Consider the following 23,559-nt stretch of genomic DNA (forward strand, 5'->3'; position numbering starts at 1 on the left):
AATTTACATCTAAAAGCTGGTGCCCCATTATGAAACCTGGAAATACTTGAAAAGAAAGTAAAGTGCATAATGCATTTTATGCAAAAAAAAAAAAAAAAAAATTAAAACTTCATTTTGCATTTTGTAATATGAACTAACAGTTCTGGCCTTGTCTACAACTGAAGACTGTGAGCAGAAGGCATCACTGCAATTACATCCCAGGGGACTGCAAACTGAATAGACAGAAATTGCAAGCAGACAGATTTTTATCACCATGGGCTTCTAGAGATTCCAGAGAAAGGAAGTATTTAATGCAAGATCTAAAACCATTTCTGACATCTCTGTGGTGCATATCAGTTTGACACAAGAATCCTGGAGATCATTCAACAACAGACCAGCCTGGTTTTGCCTCACACATAAAAGAAACAAGCAAAAAAAAAAGGCAGGAAGGTATAGAAGAGCACACACCAAAGTAACTGTTCAACTTCCAGTATGTAAACTCTTTATAATACAACAATCTAATTACATGAACACAGAAAAGCTAAACATTTGTGTTCAGCAGATGCACAGCAACATGGTACACTAATACTCAAACCCCAAATCATTTATGTAAGTTTACACAGTAAACGGTAATTAATCCATAGCAGAAACTAACACAGGACTTGGCAAAAGCCAATAGCATCTGAATTAACGACTGAAACAGTTGGTTTCAAATTAAAGTTATCTTGATTTGAAACAGTTAATTTCAGTTGATTTGAAACAGTTAATTTCAAATTAAAGTTCTCTTGTGGCTGTACTAGAGGTTGGAAATTAATGCCTGTAACACTTCATGGGAACAAAACCAGTGGAGTTCTGAACAAGTATCTGTATTAAGTATAATTAAAATGAGGGATAATAAAAATTATGAGAAGCTATACACAGGGAAATTAGATTATTAGTGCATTGCATATTCTAAAAAAGCATTGTTGTGCACTTCATGATACATATGCAGAAAGTCAAAACTGAGATGTGAAGTCTGAAGTGGACTACACAAAATGAAATTCCTCCAAAGATGAGATTCTTCAAGTTACTTCTCCCTCTTTCAGTGATCATCTTTCTTCTTTTTTCATCCACCCTTTGGCTGTCATTCTTATAAAGCTGCTACCCTTTGACTGGAAGGCAGCACAGATCATTTTAATACCACAACCAAATAAGTAACTGAGGACTTTGACAAGACAGGGACATGACATTTGATTGCCTAGTTTGAATGTGGGAGTATTTATTTTGTTTTGGTGGTTTGTTGTAGGATTTTTATTAATTACTTAACACTGGAACACTTCATGCAACTCATGCTTATAAAAATATTTCACAAGCATTAAGGGAATGAAAGAAGAAAGTCTGTCAGCAGGTATATTCCTCCAAAAGCAGTTTCTCTAGAGGCTACATAATCATTAGAAGCCTCTCACACATTTACTGAACTTCTGTTATACTGTATCAGCTGGAGGGGATAAAGGTTAATACAGGCCATTTGTTGTGCATCCCTTTTGCCTTTGCTAGCACACCTATAAGACTTCAGGAGGTTTATTTAAAGCACACAGTGTTGGTCACACTATTCCTAATGAAGCTGGTGGGAATTCCTCCCACCACCTTCAGTACAAACAGATATGAGCTAGTTCGTGCAAACAAAGAAACAAAAAAGAAGAAAAAAAAAAGAAAAAAAAATACAAAATAAATATACCCTCCCGACAGAGCCCAGCTTTTAATTTAGGAACACACTATAAGAGGGAAGTTATTTTGTGCACTTATGACAGCATAAACAAGAATAAAATTTAATATTTATTAGAATTTCTTCCAGTAACAGCATTCAACATCTTAACAAAGCAAGTTGTGAAGTCTTAAAAAAATCTAGGATTACAAAAAAGTTAAAATAAGTTGTTTCTTATATTTAATGGCAACAAACAGGGAACCTTCTATTTAAAAACAAACTTGTCATATAAACAGCATTATTTTAAGAAAATGTGATTAAGATGATATGTAATTTTCAGAATGGACACACAATGTACAAATAGCAATCAGAATAAAACAGAGGGGTGGAACACACTATCCCCTTAAAATCTCAAAACAGGCTGTTTGAAGAAAGGGGAGGGAGGAGGATCTTTCTAGTGAAATAACTTAGAAGATACCACACAATGGACAAAAACAAGAGTACAGAAGACATTACGTGACACCCTCATTACAACACCCCCTCAACTCTGGTTATACAGTAAAGTTAGTAAAGTGCATCTTTAAAGACTTGTCTAGTGAAATAGCTTTTCCAAATATAAAACACAACACGTGCAGTAACAGTTAAATCGTAGTGTAAGTTTTCAGAAACTAATTGTTAACCTTTCATTCACGCAAGAAGAAAAGTTTTATCTGCAGTAGTGTTCACATTATTCCTCGATGCATCCTCATGTGCTTTTGTAACTTGGCAAATCTTTAAATACGGAGCATGGCAAAATTATGCAGTTTAAGCAAGTGCTTCTCTCAATTCAATACAATTCTTCAACAGCAGAGTGGCCACATGCAGCACAACATGTCAAATTTTGGGAAGCTTTGGTGCACTAATGATGGGGTTGGTCTCCTGTAAATACCTCCGTCCTGCACTCTTGTAGTCGTAGGTGCAAGTGTGAGTCTCTGCATAGCGGTGTGTTGCACAGAAGTTGTTTCCACATCTGAAGAATCAAGAATATTACAAGTTACAAGCTTTTAGAAGCTTTTAATGCTGTGACATGCTGGGACCCATTTTGTTTAATCATGTCTTAGATGACAGAGCTGTTTGAATTGTTACCATCCTTGACTGAAAACACTAGCTGATGGGCTACGCAGAATGACATTTTTCACACAATGTTTCAGTTTTGACCCAACAGTCTCTTCAGCTGAGAAGCTAAGCAAGATCAGTACTCCAGGAACCAGGTAGTAAGGAGTCAAATACACTTATAAATTAAGAATGAGGAGCTTTGTTTTGCTTTCTTTTTTAAGGACCTCACACAATATTAGTTGGTAGAATTCAGAGGACAAAACCATGGACAGTAATTCCCTCAGGTGAAATCCACATAATGCATTTCAATTCAAAACCACAACATCACTCAGACAATCAAAACAGTTGTTTTCAGCTCAATTCTGTATGGCATAAACTCAAATTAGCCATTTAAGATTAATAAATACAGATTTAGTCAGCTGTTAAGATATCAGACAAACTGCAGGGAACATAACTTCCTGGAGGACTTCAACAGGGTTCATCTACCCAGTATCAGTTGCAATTTTGATGAGTTAAGATCAGAATTTTTACTTCAAACTTGACAGTTCTGCAGCTAAGAGTCTTACCAGGAGAAAAGTGTACTTTGGATGTTGTATATGATCTGGAAAAGTGCTTTATCTGGAGACCCATACTGGTGTCCTGTTGCCTGATTATTTGATAGAGATGCTTCTTGAAAGTAAAACACTGACACCACCCAAAATCAGAATTCTGTTGAAATGGATTAAGCATTACCCATCAAACTCACTATTACACTATATTCCCCTATTTATTTATCTGTCTGGGTTCATAATGAACTCTACAGCTATTCCTGAGGCTTTGTGTGCCTGGAAATAAATTTGCTTTTCTTTCATTCTTGGTCCCATAGTCATAACTTTTCTCATATGACTGTATTCTCTATTTGGTTTACCCTGCTTTCTAGTAAAAGGTCCTATGGTTCCTCCTTTTGAAACCAAAACAAATGCTATTCTTGGAGATGAGCCATTACCCCCTTAATTTTTAACCTTAAGTAAGCTGCTTAGTTACTTTTAGAAGAGCTTGCAGCTATTTGCTCATCAGGAAGGTGAGCAGTGTCCAAAACTGTTTCGAAATCAGAGACTGAAGAGTCAGTAAGGAGGCAATTCTCATCCTGAAATTCTCTATATGATTCCCCAGTGGCAGAAGTTCTTTTTCATTTTCTTGTTGTTGGCATGAACCAAGATCAGCTCCAAATGCAGCCCGCACAGTGCAGCAGTTCCCAACCTTGACTAGCTTGTAAGAAACAATACTAATAAAAAATATCTTGGGGGGGAAAAATACTTTTGGGGAAAACTAAGATTAACAGATAGAGCTGGTTTTTTTCCCTGTGTTTTTTTTTGTTGTCATTGTTGAGTGTTTTTTTTTTTTTTTTTGTCTGTTTGGAGGTTAGTTTTGTTTGTCTAGGGATTTTTTGTTGTTTTTTTTACAAGACCACAACCAATTTTTTTCTTTTTATAAGACCACAAGCAAGCACCAGGTCTCACAGTGCTGTCCAGAAGTAATGATTTGGGGAACCCGCACTCTGGTGTCCTGTGTCTGAGATGCTCTAAATGCTCAAAGGTAACTGAAGTCTTGCAAAAAGCAGAGCACACATCAAAGATTTGTTGAATACAAATTTGTATAAATTCACAAACTGTGAAGATGTGCTGCAATAGGGAGAAATCAGAGGGACATTGCTGAGAAACTATACCTAATTTGCTTTTTCCTCAAGTTGTTAATGGTATCATAATGGATGAGAAACTGCAGAATGTGTATCTGTAGCAAGTTCTCCTCCCACCAGTATAAAGTGTTTTTTGTTATCTTGTTCATTTCCTGATATCTTCCATTCTGTTACCTTCTATTTCTTGACCTTCCTGGAAGAACATACACCTCAAGAGCAGAAGAGGGGCAACATTCCTGAGTTCTAATTCCTGCAGTTTTGATGAACTGAGAATTGCAAATTTTGAAGGTTACCTTTTGGTTTGCTATGCTTAAAGGAATACCATGCAGCAAAGAAAACTTTTTGGTTGACTCAGCTATCAATTTTAAGTAACAGCTGGTTATATACTCAGCCTACCTGCACTCATAGCTGGTTGCCAATCCAGTTTTCTTGCCACAAAGAAAGCAGTGCTTTGAAATTTTCTTTTTTGCTTGAATTAAGCCATTCACAGGTGGAAGATGGGTTGCTTCACCTACTTTCAGAAGTAGAAAGACAGCAAAGATGTTTTAACTTATTCACAAACTAGTTAAATGTTATCTTTTGAAATGCAGATTTATTTTGCATTTCTTAGGATACTTCAAGTAGGAACCCCAAAGCCTAAAAGGAGAGGGGAAAAATAAACCCTGAAAGTCAAAACAGGAAACACACTTCAAGCCTATGAACACCCCTGGAAAAGGCATCACAATGTGCAGAACTGTTATTTTCAACACCCCTTAAAAGTTCATGTAAGCAAGAAGTTACAGAAGAAATCAAGAAACACATCTCTTAATGGTCTTCCCAGGTGTAAAATGAACACAGAATGTCACTGGAAAAGCACTGTGCACAGTGGCTTTACAAACAATCAAGTGGACACTCCAGTACCTAGCATCCAATATATGCAGTACACTGGTTTGCCAAATAAGTACTGCAACATGTTAAAATCTTGCTGGTACTCCATAATTGTAAGAAAAGTATAGTATTATACTACAGGCCGCTACTTAGCTACAATAGGCACTTTGCAGATATTTGTAAAATTTCTACAATTAAAAATTTATTTTTACTTTTTGCCATGTAATTCTTGGCTGCTGCTTCATTAACTGGAGATCATGTAAAGAAAAGGCTTCTTCTCCTTTCTTCTTCTGCTCCCTTCCCTCTGTGGAAGTTCTTTCTCTACAACTTGCCTAAGCATATTTCCCATATCTGGATCAGTAAAGTGAGCAATGCAGGCTCTCAAACCTTCTTTCAGTGTTTCTACTGCTATATTGTCAGGATGTTCCCAAAAAGTTATCTCATGAATTCTCAAGTATTTTTTGTCCAGCACGTCTTTAATCCCAACAGTCATTTCCTAGTTGAAATGCAGAAGACTACACTCAATAGTAGCACCAGGCAGTCACTACACATCACAGTCATCACTACCAACCACTCCCACCCCATTCCTCTTTAGCACTGAAATTTCCAGGCAGCACTTGTCCACGCTAACAATTTCTTCATCTAAAAGCACACTATTTCAGAAGCACTGGTTAGCCTAGTTTGTGAAAGAGACAGAGCTTGAGGACAGTTGCCCTGTGGACCTACTTCAACAGAAAAAAAATACACCTGTCTTCACATTTACATCCCTACAGCAACTACAGCGAAAAGTGATCTGTCCTTCGGCCAGTTGTAACAGATCATTACCACATCTCTCTCAAGAGCCTGCACGATATGACCACACTAACTCATATCTGGCATTTTTTGGAAAATACACTTTTGTCCAACGAAAGATTCACCAGAGGAGTGTCTTGTTCACAGTCCTATCCAAAGTGACTCAGGTGTTAGCAGGCTTCCCCATATGCAGACCTCTGGAGCAGCAAAGGACAGACCTGTTTACTGACTGCCAAGTCAAAGCTGCACCCACAGCTGTGAAACAACGGCACAACCCACTCTTTTAGCAGCTTTTGCTCCAACATCACAATTGCATAATATTTTCTGTTGCAGCTGCTATTTGAACTTCTATTGTCTAGCTCATTTTCTACACCTGGATCTGCAATACATACCTACCTCTTTCTAAGGTCATACAGAAGGAAAAGAAAAATTGCTAAATGCAAGTCAAAGATACATAGAAGAAAATCAAAATGCGCTGATAATTCTTAGCTCACTGTCTTAAGAGCTTTAAAAGCATTAATTTAGACAATTCCTTTCCTCCCAATAGAATTAATCACATAAGTACTTAAAATCTATGCATAACACATCCTTTTTCAGTAGATGACAAACATTAAGCACTCCACAGTTACCAAGGCTAGGGTGGAAAGAATGACAAGCACAAAAACCAGTAAAATATCTGCACTATATCAGTGTTCTGCAGCATCCATGCCCTTATTGCTTCCTCCCCACTTTTTTTGTACTAAAGACAATGCTACTGATAAATTTGGCTCTGATTTTAATAGACTCAGAATTATTGAGAGAACTGATAATCTGGAAACTTCAGCACAGAAACTCCCATTTAGATTTACAGATGATGTGCAGGACTCACGAAGTATTAGAAAAGCTAAAGAAGAGTTGCAGTTATGATCGATCTAAGATCTGGATCCAATCTGCTTGTTTAAAAATTGCTTAAAATATTAAAAGATTAACCATGCTATCGAAGTGTAATACAGGAAGGACTCCAGAAGCCAAATGCCTTACAAAGATAAATTATTTTTGTCCTCTCTAGGTGTGATGTATCAGGAAAGATTAAAGAGTCATCTTTAATTATATGTTACTTACCTACTCTTTTCCCTACAGCTGCCATACTTCCATTCATTCCAAGCCCATGCGCAGACTAAAAAAAAAAAATGTCCACAAGGAAATTACTAGCAGATGGAAATTAAATGGAAAAGTAGGTAGTCTGGTATCAGCTTATTTGATATCAATATTTTATCAATCTACCCATGAAGAGTCCAAGACAACTTCTGCACACATAGTTACAATTCTGTAACATAAAGCCTTACTCTCAATGGCTATTTAATAAATCTCCCCACACTTCAAAATACACCGAAACAACAAAGTGCATTAGAGAGCAGAAGCCTGGCACATATAGTGCCAGCCATTGGGCATACTTTGGAATAAATGACAATTAGTGAGCAGCAGAAGCCAGATGATGCTTCTAACACACACACACACGCATAACTCTATCATTACAGTAACTCGTAATTTCAGTTGTGAACTGAACAAGCACTTTAATCTTAATGAAAAAATACTTCTAGGACCTGTTTAGATAAACAGGCTGTTTAGATACCATCAGCCATTCAGAAAACAGTTTAAGACAATCCGGGATTTAAATACACCTCCCACAGTCCATCTGCCTCTCCTGACAAGACACAAACACACACAGAGTAGTTTTGTAACATCAGTATCACAAAACCAGGAAAACTGATTTCTTTGGATGTGTGCATACTCACTAGAATATATTCAGCAGCTTCATTTGGAGGTGTAGTTTTCCTAAAGCTTTCTTCCTGAAAATGCTGCAGGCTTGTAGGTAGTGCAATACCAGAAGTCCGAAACCTGTCAGTCCCACAGGAACTCTGTAAACTTTCCCTGTTTGTGCTTCGGGCCAGCGAAGCCAGAAATCCTAAGTTACTTACAGAACTCGCAGGTTCTTTGGATGCCTTGCTAGCCACATCTGTGATGTCCCTAGCCTCTGCTTTAGAAATTACATCAGGTCTTTTGCCAAGTGACTCTACTTTCACACTACAAAATCTAGTGGTCCTAGGAAAAGAGGAGTCTGCTATACTGCGTACTTCCAACGATCGAAGCACATTTGGGGAGGCCGTGGATCTCAAGTTACCAGCCTCAAAGCATCTGGGCTGTGCTTGTGGTTTCACAGTACTGTGATGTGCCACTTGTGCTGAATACCGAAGGGGAGACAAAAGCAGATTTTTCTGAGGACTTAATTCATGAGTACTGAGAAGACCAGTCTCCATTGCTGCAGTGCTCAGCACTTTGCCAATAGGTTTTCTATGCTGCTCTACAACCTTAGAATCTTTGTCTCCATCAGGCAGTTCAAGCTCTGGGTTCACCTTTCTTATGTCATATATCTCACTACACTGTTCAGCAGTGCTTCCTTCTGTTAAAAAAGTAAAAGCATCTGGTTCAGGTAGATGCTCTTCTTCTCTTCCATATAGTTCCACGTTCGCTAGATTTGGAAACAAAACCGCATCCTCCTCACTCGCTGAGGTCACATTTTCAGGTGCTTTTTCTGAATTTGCAGGCAGGGATGAAACAGGAGTCATAATACTATTTGTAGGTAGCTTTGCATTTTCTAGTTCAACACGAGATATTTTCGGTGGTAACCTGATGCTATTGACTGGCTGAGACCAAGAGCTCCTCTGCCAAGTGTCATCTTCCTCAAGGAAATGATTAGCTGTGGCTGGCATTGTTCTACCAGCAGTGGCCAAAGTAGCCAGTGCTGAAAGTGCATTTTGGGGAGATTCCGACTGATGCAAATTCCCAGGAGGAGGTAGGCACGACTGTCCGATGTGGGGCAGCACTCTGAGAAAGCGGTGACGGGCAGCAGCCACCGAGCCACTCGATGGTCGAGGAGTCATGGGAGGGCGAGGCTTCACCTTGACAGTTTTCTTAGGCTATTAAAAAAAAAAAAAAGCCCAAGCAAAATCAAAAATCGCATTTCTAACAACAATTAGTATTTGAATTCCAGTTGCACTCGAAAGACCTGACTGAAAATATATTCTGAGGAATTCAGACAGTGTAAGGCCAGATCATTCTTTCTACTCCCTCATATGTTACTAGCCATCAAGACTTCACCCCAACATCTGAGTAATAAAATCAAAGATTATAATCAGGAAATATTTTCAATAAATAGGTGATATATCAGAGAAATAGAAAAAGGAAACCAGAATGCCATTAAAGTTATCCAGAGGAGATTCAGGTCTCAAACACAACAAAAAATGTAAGGAAGTATAATCTCTTCATTTTACATCTGGGTAACCTAGTCACATGTGAGCACCAGTTTAATGTTTTATTTTCAAGATAATATCATTCCCATATTTCACTCTATAGGCTTTTCAGTTACAGTGTATCTAATGAAATTTCATTTTAAGGGAAACATTGACTTTTATCAGAGCAGTACTGCAAAACAATGTTACTTAAAGTATTGGAAGAAAAAAACCCAAACAAAAAAACCCAAAAAACCCACCCACCTACCCAAAAAATCTACCCTTGCAAATAAATCCAGGACTAGTAATCAATTCTTTGAATGAAGGCAGGTAGGTCCAAGGAATGCCAATGCCCCTCAGCAGAATGTTTACACAATAGTATTTACATAAATAATAGCTGAGAAATCATCTACCCATGGTAACTTGACTTCTCAATATGGCAGAGTATCTGATCTACTTTTTAGAAAAGGGAGCACAAGGAAAGCCCATGCCATTTTACGACAGAAAAATTGAAATCACAATATCACCTTTTTACTCAGATTCATGTTCTCCATCTTTGCCTTGAGCAGTTTCATTTTGTTCATAGTAATTGAATTCTCAATAATCTGTTGGCCAGAAGGTGATGCCTCTGTCTCATCTTCATCATCAGCATAAAAATTATAAACTGAACCACCGCTGAAAATAAAAGAAAGGTTGTATTCACCCTCTAATGAACTAATTTAATTACATTTTCAATGCAGAGTATTCTCACAACTAGGAAGTCATATCCGTAGTTGATCTGTTGACAAAACATTATGTAAAACTGTATGCAAAGATATTTCAAATCCATTTATCCACATAAGCATCCCTTATTAGGGCAAAGTGATGTCGCTGAAATCTGTACATAGCCACGCTTCTGGGAAGTTGTTATAGCATATACAGTTGGTTCACACTCACTATATATTTTCCCCACAGAGGGGATATCCAGTTCCACAAATGTCTCCTGAAGATATGGCCAAAGCTGTTAAGTGTGTGACTCAGACAACAAGCTGATCAGTTTTCCAATTAACCAGACACTGGCATGGAAGGAAAAGTCCAAATTTCTATCCATCCTGAGGGGTGTTCTCACCATAAATGGAAATGGAGGGGTCACCCATGTGGATGTGATATTCTATTTCTCCTTTTCAAAATAAAAAACAAAAAAGAAAAAAAAAAGAAAAAAAAGAAAAAAAAAGATCAGTTTAGGTTTCCAAAGATTCCAAAGAGTCTCATATTTGGAAAAAAAATAGATTAGAATTGCTAGTCCCAAGTCAAAATATTTTAAATCAGTAATCACTCGAAGTTTATAGCATGACATTTCCTTCTTCCATTCTGCATTCTAACAGAATGCTAAACCTCAAGGTTTGAAAAATCAGCATCTAACTTGTTCTTCCTATGAAGCAATGAAGCACTATCAGTAATACATTCAACATTTGACAGTGAAATGAAAGAACCATTAGGACTGTCCAATTCATTACAAATGGATGCATTTTCATCACTGTAGGTAGAACATTTTAAAGAGTGTTTTAGTTCTTCCATTACACTGTCAGCATCTAGAAATCATGACAATCAGGCAATTCCCCTAATTCCCCTGTGTTCATACAAATGTCTTAGTACAGTTAGCTTAAGTTTATACTCTCCAAAAGAGATCAAGGAAGAACTAAAAGTCATGTGGAAGTCAGTACCAAAAGGAAAATATCACTAATTAGAGCTGGCATCTTACCTGATTCTTAGAAATACTCTGCTGCCTTTAGAGCCAGCATTTTTTGCACTGACTCTCCAAATCCAGTTCCTAAAACGTAACAAAATTCCAAAAGCAGCACAGCTTGGAGACAGTGTGAAGAGCCAGATAGCAGCAAATTTAAACCAAGAGTCAGCAAAATAGACCAGACATTTCTTACCAAAAACCTGGGCAATTCCATATGGGCACAGTCAGCATATATCTTACATATACATATTTCTCCTGGTAAAAACCCAACACTAAAAAAAAAAAATTTCAAAATTGTATCTTTACAAAAGTTTACATCACCAAGTCAAAAGAATTTGTTGAAAGTCCCTGCTAGGTAAGGAGAGAAAGCAAAGTGGTATGTCTCATGTTTGGTTGGTTTTTGACTTTTTTTTTTAATGCAAAAATAATTGTTATCTTTTTGCTCCATTTTCTGAGAAATAGAGGCCAAAAACACACACCAAAAAAAAAGAGTGACAAAAGGATTTTTTGTTTGCTTTCATGTGATTTTAAGATTACAGAAGTTTGACAGGGAGTTTTGATATGATATTTTCAGCCTATTTTACAATGAGTACATTTTATATTTACTTGGTCCATAGGTGTCAACATTCCTGAGCTCTTCCTTGTAAAATGCATGTCTCAAAAATTATTAGCTTGCTGAAACTCTTTTGGCATTAGTGTCTGCCAGTCCTCCACCACAGCTTCAATGCTCTTCTAACCCAGAGACAATGATCACTGTATGCATTTACACTTTTGTCAAGTTTTAACCAGTAACTCAAGCACAGATGAAATAAAACTATCTGGGAGAACTATGAAAACCGAGACCAAAACCAATGTCTCATTTCTAAATTTCAGTCAAATTCTGCTCCAGGTATCAGCAATGTGAAAAAGGATGATAAAATGTTTAGTCACTAATATACCCACACATATGAACACACCTGTCAGTATGGAAAACTAGTAGTTTTCAATAGTATTCAGAGTGACCAACAGCTTAGCTTTATAAAGATCAAACAAAAAGGTCTGATTTGCTTCCATTCTCTCCTCCCTTTGCTACTTTTTCCATTTCCCACAGTCTTACCCAGCCATGGTAACAAACTCAAGAATTAGGATTTCCTTCCCCTACAAATTACTATCTGCCTTACTAGAAAAACTAAAAGGTGAACTCCCATAGAAAGGACAGAAAAACAGAAACAACTCAAGCTGAATGTTTTCAACTCAGGTGGCTTCCAATGCAACTGGTTCACTTGACCAGCACCAGCAAATTTCTTAAGACCAATGTATTTGACTTTCCTATGTGCTGCTGTGCTTTGAAAGGTTTATCCAGGCATCCTGCAAGAGCCAAATGAGTGTGGTTTATTCTTCCCATTTGCAATGTTTAGCCCATCTCAGTAAAATTGCTAGTAAATCTGTACATTAGGATTACCCCATGGAAAAGTGCAAAAGCTTTCAGACCACTGTCTACTCTAGTTTTAAGTGGGAAAAAAAATGAACACACACACACAAAAATTTGAACATGTAGGCAGACACCAGAGAGCCCATTCTACTGAAAAATGAAATTTCAAGCTCCTTATGAAAACTCCTTGCACTAACTCACAGTATAGCATCCACAGTCCCAGCTTTGTGAGTGGGTTTTGATGTTCACTGGAGCCAGATGTTAAATAGGAACAAAGTGGTAACAGCAAGAACAAGAACTACACCAGTCTGCTCATCTTTCCAGAAGTGTATCTAGCCCAGTGCCTACCCAGCCCGGTTTCCAGTTCTTAACCAATTATGCTTTTTTAAACCTATTTCAAATCATACCATATGTGGCTATTTACTGAAAGAGTACAGAGGCTGAAAGATAAAATCACAGATATAAAACATTTTTATCTTTTATCTTTCTTGTATATCAAGCATGAGGTCTTTCTACTCTGTATAACAATGTGGGAATTCAGCTTTGGTATTTCTTTCTGTCGGTGGTTTTTAAGTATGGATGTCTTACAGAAATGTTTAAGAGTAGTATCACTCTGAATTCAAACTATACAAACCCAGCACAAAGCTCTTGCTTTTCCTTTGCAAAAAGAAACAAGAATAGTCACTTAAAGCCGCTTGAGCCTTAGCCTTGGAGAAAACACAGCTAGTTCCCAGAAAAAGGACTCCTTTCCTCACAGCTGTACAAATATTAAGTTCTTGAGCAGATAAAAGTACCTACACAAAAGCTGCAGTATGAAGATAGAATGCAATAGTTTTTAATAGGTATCCATCTTGATAGTTTTAGGAAAAAGACTACCAAACCGTTTACTACAATTACAATGTAGTAGGTAAAGTGATACACCTGTCCTGATGATAAGATCACTGAATTCTGACAGCAATTGACACAAGCTTGGTACCTCAAGAGTAGCTAACCTGAGGCCTAATTATATCCAAAATCTGGCTGTACTGGTGATTACTATTTTTCTGACTAATCACTTAATCAAGTCACACCCATAGGAAAAAAATTATTATGTGAACAGCAAAATTTATACAAAACTAAACAAATGCCTTAAGATGTTAGACAAAGTGCTTAACAGAAGTTTTTAATATCTAATAAAATACTGATTTGACTCTCCTGCTACATATTCCTTTTCAGAAAGGGCTGGAATGTTGAGAATTGCCTGAAGTATGAAGTCAGTTTTATCTCACTATATTAATGCACACAGTGATAAGAGAACCATCAGCACAACCAGTGACCACAAAGCACTACTGTGCTGTTAAGACAGTTACAACAATTTAATAGCGCTTAGGGAAAAATTCTTTCAATATGCCAGATACTCTTCTCATAAAACCAACAAATACAGCTGAAAATTACACAGCAACCTACTTTTGAAGAATAATACAAAGATTAAAACCAACTTTACCTCAAAGATTCAGACAGGGGTGTTAAAGTGCCATCGCCCCGGTCAACCACACGGAAGAAATTCAAGCGATCTCCTTCGCGATACACTAAGAAGGTAACTTGTTTGTTGGACGGCCCTTTCTCCCAGATCTTGTCTCTAGCAGGATCCATGTATTCAGCCATTTCCCTGATAGGATCTTTTACAGGAACTAAAAAGATAAAAAACCCAAAATAAACCCAAAGCATTATTATTGTTCTTTTGATCACCTCTGAGAGCTCAGCTCAGTTTATAATAGGAATTCCCAACCTAGAAGACATGCTGAGTTTCTTCCCAATTTTCCCCAAGAAAATGATCAAGGGAATTTTTTCATTTTCACTCCTATACATAGCCAAGTTTATCATCTGACTGTAGCAACGCCTGATTCTTATTACCATATTTTAAAAATTATTTGTATAATGACATTCCAGGATAATTTTTTCTTCAAGGGAAGAATTACTGATTTTGTGACTTGACAATTCTGAACACACAAATATACTCAATTTAAGAGTAAACAAAGTGCACTTGATATGCTAAGAGAAGATGGGGAAAAAAATCCTCTCATTTTTGTGAAGTATTTTTCCAATTCATTTGGAACTGAAGCCTCATTTTCTAAAATGCTTACCTAAGAGAAGCTCTTTATAGTTATAAAACTTTGCATGAAAACCACTATCTTTAACTTCCTTAACACCTACCTCTTCTGGTGTTAACAGGTCCACCTCGCATAGCTAGAACCAACTTCAGAGTGCAGCCTTCTGAAATGCTGTAAATAACAACAAATAAATTTTTATAGCATTTTCTGTTGTTCATGCTAACAATTACTCAGAAATATAATTTTATTCTATACTTACTTATAATCATCCAAACAATAGTCATCCTTCAGTTCCATATTATTCCAAATTAAGTGCTGCTGAGAGACAGGAATACCTAAACAAAAGAAACAAACAAATGACTTAAGGCTTGGCAAGAAGACTTCTGGGGAGTTTTGATTTTTGAAGAGTGTGGGACTGATTGACTGAAACTGGATCACAGGAGAAAGAAGAGAAGAAGCAGGACAAGGACAGCCACTTGAGCAGTCTTCAGCCATGGCATCCAACCTCCATATAGTTATTAAAACCAAAGATTTTCAGAAGGCTCTAGCTCACACACGAAGTTCAACCTTTTGGCTCAGCAGAGAGTGTGCAGAAGTGTTCAACTGCTTCAGGCTTACTGAATACTCGCTTCTTCCAGTCATCAGATAAGGAAGGTTTTTTCCTGTTATCTGAACTTCTAAATTTTATGTCTACTGATGGGAAAAAGAGGATAAAACTCTACCTACAAAACTGCTGAATAATTTAATCACAGACTGGTATTCTGTATTACTCACAGTACAGACATGATCACATTAAGGTGACTGGTGCCAGCTCTATTACAGCAGCGAGAAGTGCAAATCTGTTCTTATCCCTGCTTGGTTTGGGACCTCATAGTTTAGTACCATAGCAGTTAATTAAACTTCACCCTACAAACACTTTTGTTTCATTCTGGGTGTTTTTTCAAGCCATCAGAATGTTATTACTAATATCCAGTAATACTCACTTTCAACTCAAGTTCTGGGATGATTTGGCTATTTTTTGTTAAAAGAAAGTAAGCATACTGGATATTTGTCCTTATCAAAAATCTGCATTCTATACAAATAGAATCCAAACTCCACACAGTTTGCCTGCATAGTCAACTCAGTTAGATACAGATGTATCTGTATCTAACACATTAAAGATAACAAGCAAAAGCTGATCCAACTTGAGGTCTTCACACATTTTTACTGGAATGCTACCATGTTCCGAATTTGGGATAGAACAAAAATGAAAACAGTTACAAAAGGATGAGACATCTCAGAACACCAAAAAAAAAACCAACAAAAAAACCCCAAAAAAACCCCACATACCAACCAACAACAACAAAAAAACAAACCAAGCAAGCAAACAAAAAAAACCACAAAAAAACTTCCCTTCACCATCAAAAGGAAGTTGTTTAATTTGTCTAGTGAAACCCAGGTAATTAAGATCTCACTGTGCATTCATGACAAATGTTAATTAAAATCTGTATCTACAGAGATCAAGAACGACTTTTCAAAAAGTTCACTATTTCTCATACTAAGAAACAAAATCTATAAATGTCTTTTTCCTAAAGGTTACATTAAAATAATCTTATCCCACATTTTTATTCATTGCATGTTCAGATACGTAAAAGGAAATGCAAGTGGCAGTGCTACACTTTAGGGAAGTAAGACTTCCCTAAATACATCTGGCAGGAAAGGAACACAAAAATCAGAGTCTTTCAGATAGTTCCCAAAAACATCTAAGCTTTTGAAGGCTTGTGAGAATGCTCAGCAAGCTGTGGCAGGGATCAGAAAAGTAGTCCCTTACTAGGCAGAGGAAGGGCACAAAGCTCCTAATACCCATCAATGGCAAGGAAGAAGAGGGGATCAAAGTCCAAGCAGAATTAACAGGCAAGTAGGAGACACCCCTGTTCAGAAGGGGGAGCCCACTTTGGAGGAACTGTCATTGTTTTTCTTTAGGCTTTGCAGAAGATGACAATCTCCTCTTCTCACCATAGCTCATATCCAGATCTTCCCTGTTCTGACCAGTCTACACAACTTTACTCCCGCTGGCTGCATTTAACAGGACTCTTATACCCTCTGAAATCCACAGGACATTAATAAGAAGAATATGCTCATACAGTAGACGGACATAATTGCTACTACACTGCCGGCTATATAGTAGCTGGTTATTGGTTACGTTTCAAGTCAGCAGTGTAAGCAAAAGAACGAGCTGGCAATAGCCAGTGAGTCTCCATTAAAGTTTTTTGTGTTGTTTTGCACTCTTCTGATTACAAACAATCTGATTACTGTCTGCATTTGTTATGGTTTCAGCAGTCTCCAAGGAGCAATTTCCAATTACTTTGATAAACTGAGAGAGCATTTGTTAAAAAGGCTGGCTTGCAGCTGGCAGTACTGGAGTGAAACATGGTTTTGCTCATTCAACAATGACAATGTATTTTTGATGAAATGAACAGATGAAAAGAGGATACTCTGCTGTAACTGGAAACAGACATCTTTATTACTTACTCCCTTTTATACTGCTTTCTTAGAATTCTGTATTTATACACTGAGGAAATAGTATGTGCTATATAGCTTCAGAGGTAGCAAAATATTCATCAGCTGTCCCTTTTCTGGATCATAGTAAGGATTTCTTGAGACATTTGCACATGAAATTATCATGTACAACTGCCAACAATAATGAGAACTGTGAGACACCCATCCACTATACCCCCACCCTAAGCAGCACATGATAGTATCACTAGCCTGCCCCAAATCAGTACTGAGAGGTAAGCAAGCAATAAGCTATATCTCAATGCTCAGATGGAAATGAGCTGACCAGCAGATGCTACAGGAGGACAGAAGAGTCTGCAGACTACCTATTGAAATGGCACTGACAATGTGACCTACTAAAACAGGGGAAGGAGAGAAGCAGCTACCCTATACTGTCTCTGAATCAGCATATCACATGCGGCCTTCAGCTTCCCTCCCTTACTCTTCTTTTAGGCATGCTAAGTAGGTTCACCACAGAAACTGATATTATCAAGTCTAATACAGGGAAAAAAAATCCCTGTAGATTTCAGAAAAAAAACCTTGATTTTATGTTGTGGGTATAAAGTTCCTATGTTTAAAAATGCCACTGTCAAAATTCACACTGCACTTATCTTTCAATCAATGTTGAAATTGGTGGAGCCGGGGCTGACAGTCTTATTTCCCTCACAAACTGGCTACATTAGTAAGAGGTGCAAAAGCCCACAACTTACATTGGCAGGACCATTTTCCTAATTGTTAAACCTCCCAGCTTTCACTTGAATGACAGCAACTATGGCAGCATAAATGGAGTGAGTACTGACCTACTCTTTGTTGAAGGGACTGACTAAGAACAGACTAAAGACAGCAAATCATCAGTAAATGAATGGAGGCCAACAAAATTTCCTGACAAAGGTGACCTTACTTTACAGCTTCCAGGTTCTGCTCTGGGCAGCCATTTGCTATGAGCAGTCTTGCACTCACAGAAATGTTTACCCAGCTCACACAAGGCACAAGCTTAGAAATGTTTCATGAACCTCTCTATCAGCACAGTAAACAGGCAAGTCATAAAGCAAATAGAAGATGTAGGAGAAAAGTAGGAAACAGAAAAAAAGCAGGACTGGTTCCGTTAAAAATTCATGACACTTGTGCAATCCACTTACTCCAGTCCTGGCACAGCTATTTTCTCTAATGCAAATAGTAACAAATGTCATTATGACATACTCTGAATTCACAGAATACTGAAAGAAATTACAACATCCATATGAAGTCTGCTTGACATTCTTCTAGCTCCTTTTATTTAACGTGAAGCTGCTGTACACAGGCAGCAAAATAATGACAGCAAAAAGACCAAAGAAAAATAACAACTCACATGATGAACTGAGTACACACATACACAACAAAATTACTGCTGCATCTGTCGTTCCCTGCTGAACACAAGGGAACACCTACTGAACACTGAAATCAAGATGTGCTCTGAAAGCTAGTTCTCTTTTCCCCCTTTACAATAATACAGGAAAAAGAGAACATCTAAATTTTCATCTAACAAGGTCGATGTTTCCAGGTACATAGACCATAAAATTCAGTTGCAAGTACTCATCTAACAAGCCATGACCAAGCTGGTTTTTATTTTAAAGCTAACTATGTAAATAAATGCCCTAATACTCTATACTGAAGAATTTAAATATAATTCCTGCAAGCTAACAACAATAATACCACCACTACCACTACCAAATCCAAAGCCCACCTCCTCCCTTGAGACTCAATCCTGTCTTTCCCAACAAACATGCTTACAGGTATTATCTATGGTTCTTTAACAGATTAATTAACCACTACTACAAATACGCTACCCGAATGCTCCGTCTATAAAACATTGCAATAACTGGTGTTTCTGAATGAATACTAAACTCTGCCCAGCCCAGCAGCTACAAGGACTTGTGCAATGGAGAAAGCAAAGAGAACTCAGTTAAAAAACCCTATTACTTCCTCTTTCAATGAATTGCTGATTTTTTTCAAGAACTACCCATGTTAAAGCTCAGTCTTTCATGCCACCTTGAAATTCAGATACCATCCTATCCATGTCCATCAACACTGATTAACAAATGAAGCCAATGGAGTAGGTAGCACTGCTAGCAGCACTGTGTGTGTTTCCAGCAGAGACAAAGGGAGCTATTTCTTACCAGGTGAACCCTTTTAAAGGGCTCAGTCAGTGAATCTGAGACTTGGAGTGATTTACCCCTGGGGCTCCAAAGTCAACACTGTAACAAACCTCCTGATTACTTCACATAGGACATATTTGAGGACAAATGCTTGTATATGATATGCTCTAACACAATCACACATCACATCAGATATGCTATAATCACACATCAGATATGCTATAACTTCAATTTATGAGTAGAAGACTTGCACTGAAATTTCAGATGCGTTCGAACCCGTAAGTTTTATGTATATTCTTTACTGAAAACACATAGCTGGAAACATGGAGCTCTTTCTTAGTAAGGTACCAATGTCTAGTACAGCTGTCTAAACAAAGCCTTTCCATATGAGATCACTAGCAGGCATCAAGAATGACAAATGCTATCTGAAGTAGAAAAAATTCCTAACATGCCATACATATTATGCTTTTTTATTACAGTGAAGACAGTCTACAGCTATTGATTTTTAATACATTGAAAACAGTCTACAGCTGTTGACAAATATCAATTTTACTTGTTTTCATTTTATTATTAGCCTCTTACAATTATAGGCATTGATAATATTTCAACAATTTGTTAACTTCTGACACAATTCTAGATTTTTTTTTCTTGGAGCTTTCATGTCTCAGCTCATTTTTTCAAAACATCTCTTTTTTTTTTTTTTTTTTGCTTATATACTATTGTCCCCAACATCCAAATGTAGAAAATATGCATAACTAGGGACCTCATGTAGTCTTCCAGCACTGTAGGAGGCATTCTCCAACCAGAAGTGCAGCTTAAATGAGAGAGATTAACATCCCATGAAAGCTGACACAATACAGTAATAAAAAGTGAAAACCAGCAGCAGAAACAGGAACAGATGTAAGCTTTCTCCTTCCCATGCTAAATCACAACAAAATTACTTCTGAATCTTTGCTCCATCTGGGTGATTTACTGCTCGAACTTGTGCACCATAATAGGAACTTTGTCACTGAAAAATTGTTAATTATTATTTTACAGGAAATAGCAACTCCAAATACAACATAAAATTAATTTGTCATTGTGTATCTGTTTCATCCACATGTAACTGATCAATCTGTTCTCACTCTGCTTCCCACAAATCATTAATCAGAACAGTACAAATATTTTAACTCTGCTATGAAGTATCAAAGTATTTCAACTGACTGCTGACAATTCAGTGATAAGCACCAGTGAACTCATCTTCCATGTTTAATGAAATTTACTTATTATTAATTCTATACAGCAGGCAGCCAAGCCATAATTACTTTACCATCCTATGAACTACAACATGCAAACAAAATTCCAGATAAGCACGATTATAACTTCATTACTGAGCTGTTCTTCTAATAAGAAATGAGGATACTTTTGTAAACTGTAGGTATAACTGAGGATGGTCATTCACAGTCTCACCTTTTGGACTACAAGGAATTCAAATCCCTCTTCCTCACACATCCCACTGATCTCTTAATGCTCCATTGATACTGCCCAGATAGCCTGCCGCCTTCTGTTCTCTACTGCCTATGGTACCCTTTAATTCACTGTTAGTCAGTGCTCTACCCATGTCTCCTATATTCAACTGAAGGTAGGAAAACCCCTGTCCTTTTCTTGTTTCACTTCGAGCCTCCAGGAGCATCCTGACACATTCTCTGACTTGTGATTAATTACAGCCTTGTCCACAGCAAACAAAAGCCCACCCACAGAGCTGCACTGCTGTACCTACACGGATGTGAGATCCGGTCATCTGCACAGTGGAGCTTCTGCTGTGTGCATCTCACCAGTAAAGAGTCCCCTCTGCTGTTGCAATGCTTGTGTGTTTTAAGACTTGTGCCAGCTGTCTGGGTTTTTTTCCATCCACCAGAGCAGATTTCCATAAGAGGAGGAGAGTATCTTATATTCCAGTCAACAGCATTGTATTACATCTCCCAGAGGATGGGTTCCACACAGACAGAAGGATGAAAAACACATACAGCTATACTAGGGAAGGAGAGGATCCCTTTTCTTGAAATTAGCAACTCTGATACTCTCAGCTTCTACAGCTGTACAGTTCTTTAACCCTTCCAAAGTGAAAAAGATAGAGGATGCAATACTTAGACTACGAATACATAAATATTTCAAATCACATTCTCTCATGCAAGGTCATCTTCACCACAGAGGAAAAGAGGTAAGAGGGACAAACCTACACTTATTCTTCTCGCATAAGCATCAGGACTGGCCTCATAACTTAAAGGAGATTTTCACTTTGCAAAACGTGTCAAGTTTATCACTTTAAGACAAAGCATTGCTCAGCCAGATGTCTACCAGCAAAAGATCACTCACCTCAACAAAATTCAAATAAGTAACTTAAAGCTGCCTTTGGGATTTGCCTGCACTGCAGTTGCTCTTGTGACTGCAGCATCATAAAAAACCCATAAACTGACTAACCTAATCAGCAACAAACATAGCAAATCTAAAGTATGCTCAGTTATGATATACATATATTGCATGGCTCAAATTTATAATGTCGCTAGTTAACAAACAACCTGGGTCAGAGAATCCACAGACTTTTTACAATTAACCTTAATAATTGTACGTAAAAAAAAAAACCCAACCAACCCACCAGAAGAGCAAACATACCAACTGCAGTGAAGCCTAAGCCATGAACTTAGAGAAAACAGAAAGAACAGAAAATCAACTCAACTTCAATTAAACCTAAGCACCTAGTTTTTATACATATTGCTAAACATGACATTTAAGTTTTCTGGTTTGATTTTAGAAATTATGCTTTTTAAAACAGGATTTCTTCTAAAGTGATAAAGTTTACACTGAAATAAGAGAGAATAGTACCTTCCAGTCTTTGAATTTTAGCTTTCACAGAAATAACTGTTTCAAAGGGGGAAACTCGCAGTTCAAAGCAGGTTCCTGTAAGCGTTTCAATGAAGAGCTCCATAGTTTCATAGAAAGGAAGTTTGTAGTGAAATGGTCCCATATTATCTTTATTAAAAAAAGGAGGCTCTTTCTTGTTGGCCATTAGAACGGATTTACAACTTCCTTGTAAGAAGATCTGTCAGGAAACTACATTCCACTTCTAGCCAAGGCAGCTTTGAAGACACGTGTAGTGAATTGCTGTTCATCTTTAGGATTTTTCACCTATAAAGCAAACAAATATAGTTCTGACAACATCTAAAGGTAACTGCTAAAGAGAATTCAAATTTATTCTGTGTAAAATGGATGTTAAGAACCATGAAGTTATTACCTAGGTAGGGCAAGATAACCTCAAATTATATTACCAACGTTGTAGTTTTAGGGCTCTAGTTCCAGTCAGCATTCCAGACGCAACCTACTACCTTTGTTATTTCTGTTTCCGCAAGCGACATGACAACCAGACGCCCAATGCCTCCTGACAAGAGCTGAGCCCTCCGCAGTGTCAGAGCTAGAGCAGAACTCCAGAAAGGCGTAAGAACAGGGACTGCTCCGGGCTTAGGAAAGGCAGTTGGAGGCGGCAGCTCAGCCGTGCTGCCGCCAGCGGCTTCCATCGCCGCAGCGGAGCAGGGCCGGACCCCGGCAGCCGAGCGGAGCGCCCGCGAACAAAGGACGGCGAGCAGCTGCCTCGTCCCCGCCGCGCCTCGGGGCGGCCTCGCATCCCGGGCTGGCCGCGGGCCCCGCCACCACTGTCCCGGCCCCGCTTCCTCCCGGGACGCGCGCCTCGCCAGTGCGGCCGGGCCCGGGGCGCTTCCAGCGCGGCCCCCTGCCCCGCCGCCCTCGGCGCTGCCGCCGCAGGGTCGCCACAGGAGCGGCGCTCCAGAGGGCCCGGAACCCGCCGAGCGAAGGTGGGGTCTCACCTCACCTGCCACCGCCGGGCCCGCTCGGGGGGAGGCACGGTTCCTCTCCCCCGCGCCGCCCCGCCCGCCGCAGCTGCCGGAGCCGGCCGGGCCCGGCGGGACGCTCGCACCGGGAGCGCAGCCGGAGCCGCCGGGGGCACGACTGGGAGGAGCCGCCCGGCAGCCCCCGCGCTGCCCCGCCCTGTGACAGCTGCTCCCGCGGGCCAATAGGACGGCCGCTCTCACGAACCTCGGCCAATCAGCGCCCGCAGGGGGCGGGGCTCGCGGCGCCTGAGGGGCGGGCGCCCGCCGGGCCGCTTGTTGTGGTCGTTAAGACGCGGGGCGGCAGCGCGTGCGCAGAGAAGGGCCCGGACCCTCTTCCCCATGGCCGGGAGGTTGAAGGCCGGGCTGGATGGGGATTCGGGCAGCCCGCTCCGGCGGGAGATTACGCTGCTCAGGGCCGGG

General features: G+C 39.0%; 1 protein-coding gene across 7 annotated transcripts; it reads right to left on the reverse strand.

Annotated features, from left to right (window-relative positions):
* Positions 1–1,781: 1,781 nt before the first annotated feature.
* ZFAND4 (zinc finger AN1-type containing 4) lies at positions 1,782–23,292 on the reverse strand. Of its 7 annotated transcripts, none has more exons than XM_038140370.1 (10): positions 23,121–23,291; positions 22,121–22,423; positions 14,848–14,923; positions 14,692–14,759; positions 13,982–14,168; positions 9,889–10,036; positions 7,868–9,049; positions 7,194–7,248; positions 4,830–4,944; positions 1,782–2,672 (listed from the first exon to the last, which is right to left on the reverse strand). In XM_038140370.1, the coding sequence occupies exons 2-10, from the start codon at positions 22,302–22,304 to the stop codon at positions 2,537–2,539; spliced, it is 2,151 nt and encodes a 716-aa protein (XP_037996298.1). In that variant the 5' UTR covers positions 22,305–22,423; positions 23,121–23,291; the 3' UTR covers positions 1,782–2,536. The 7 variants fall into 7 exon arrangements, 6 of the variants coding, with proteins under 6 accessions (XP_037996298.1, XP_037996294.1, XP_037996295.1 ...); XM_038140366.1 differs by having other exon boundaries at positions 4,830–4,947; XM_038140367.1 differs by having other exon boundaries at positions 4,830–4,947; positions 23,116–23,291.
* Positions 23,293–23,559: the final 267 nt, after the last annotated feature.

Source organism: Motacilla alba, chromosome 6 (genome assembly GCF_015832195.1).
Source record: "Motacilla alba alba isolate MOTALB_02 chromosome 6, Motacilla_alba_V1.0_pri, whole genome shotgun sequence".
NCBI lineage: Eukaryota > Metazoa > Chordata > Aves > Passeriformes > Motacillidae > Motacilla > Motacilla alba.

Excerpts from the sequence above, each read along its gene's own strand:
- ZFAND4 (XM_038140366.1), bottom strand. The coding sequence starts at position 22,304 with ATGGCCAACAAGAAAGAGCCTCCTTTTTTTAATAAAGATAATATGGGA. Across the intron at positions 14,169-14,691 it reads ACCTGTTAACACCAGAAGAG|TTCCTGTAAAAGATCCTATC; the intron begins GTAGGTGTTAAG and ends TTATCTTTTTAG. Across the intron at positions 10,037-13,981 it reads CCCCTGTCTGAATCTTTGAG|CGGTGGTTCAGTTTATAATT; the intron begins GTAAAGTTGGTT and ends TTTTATTTTCAG.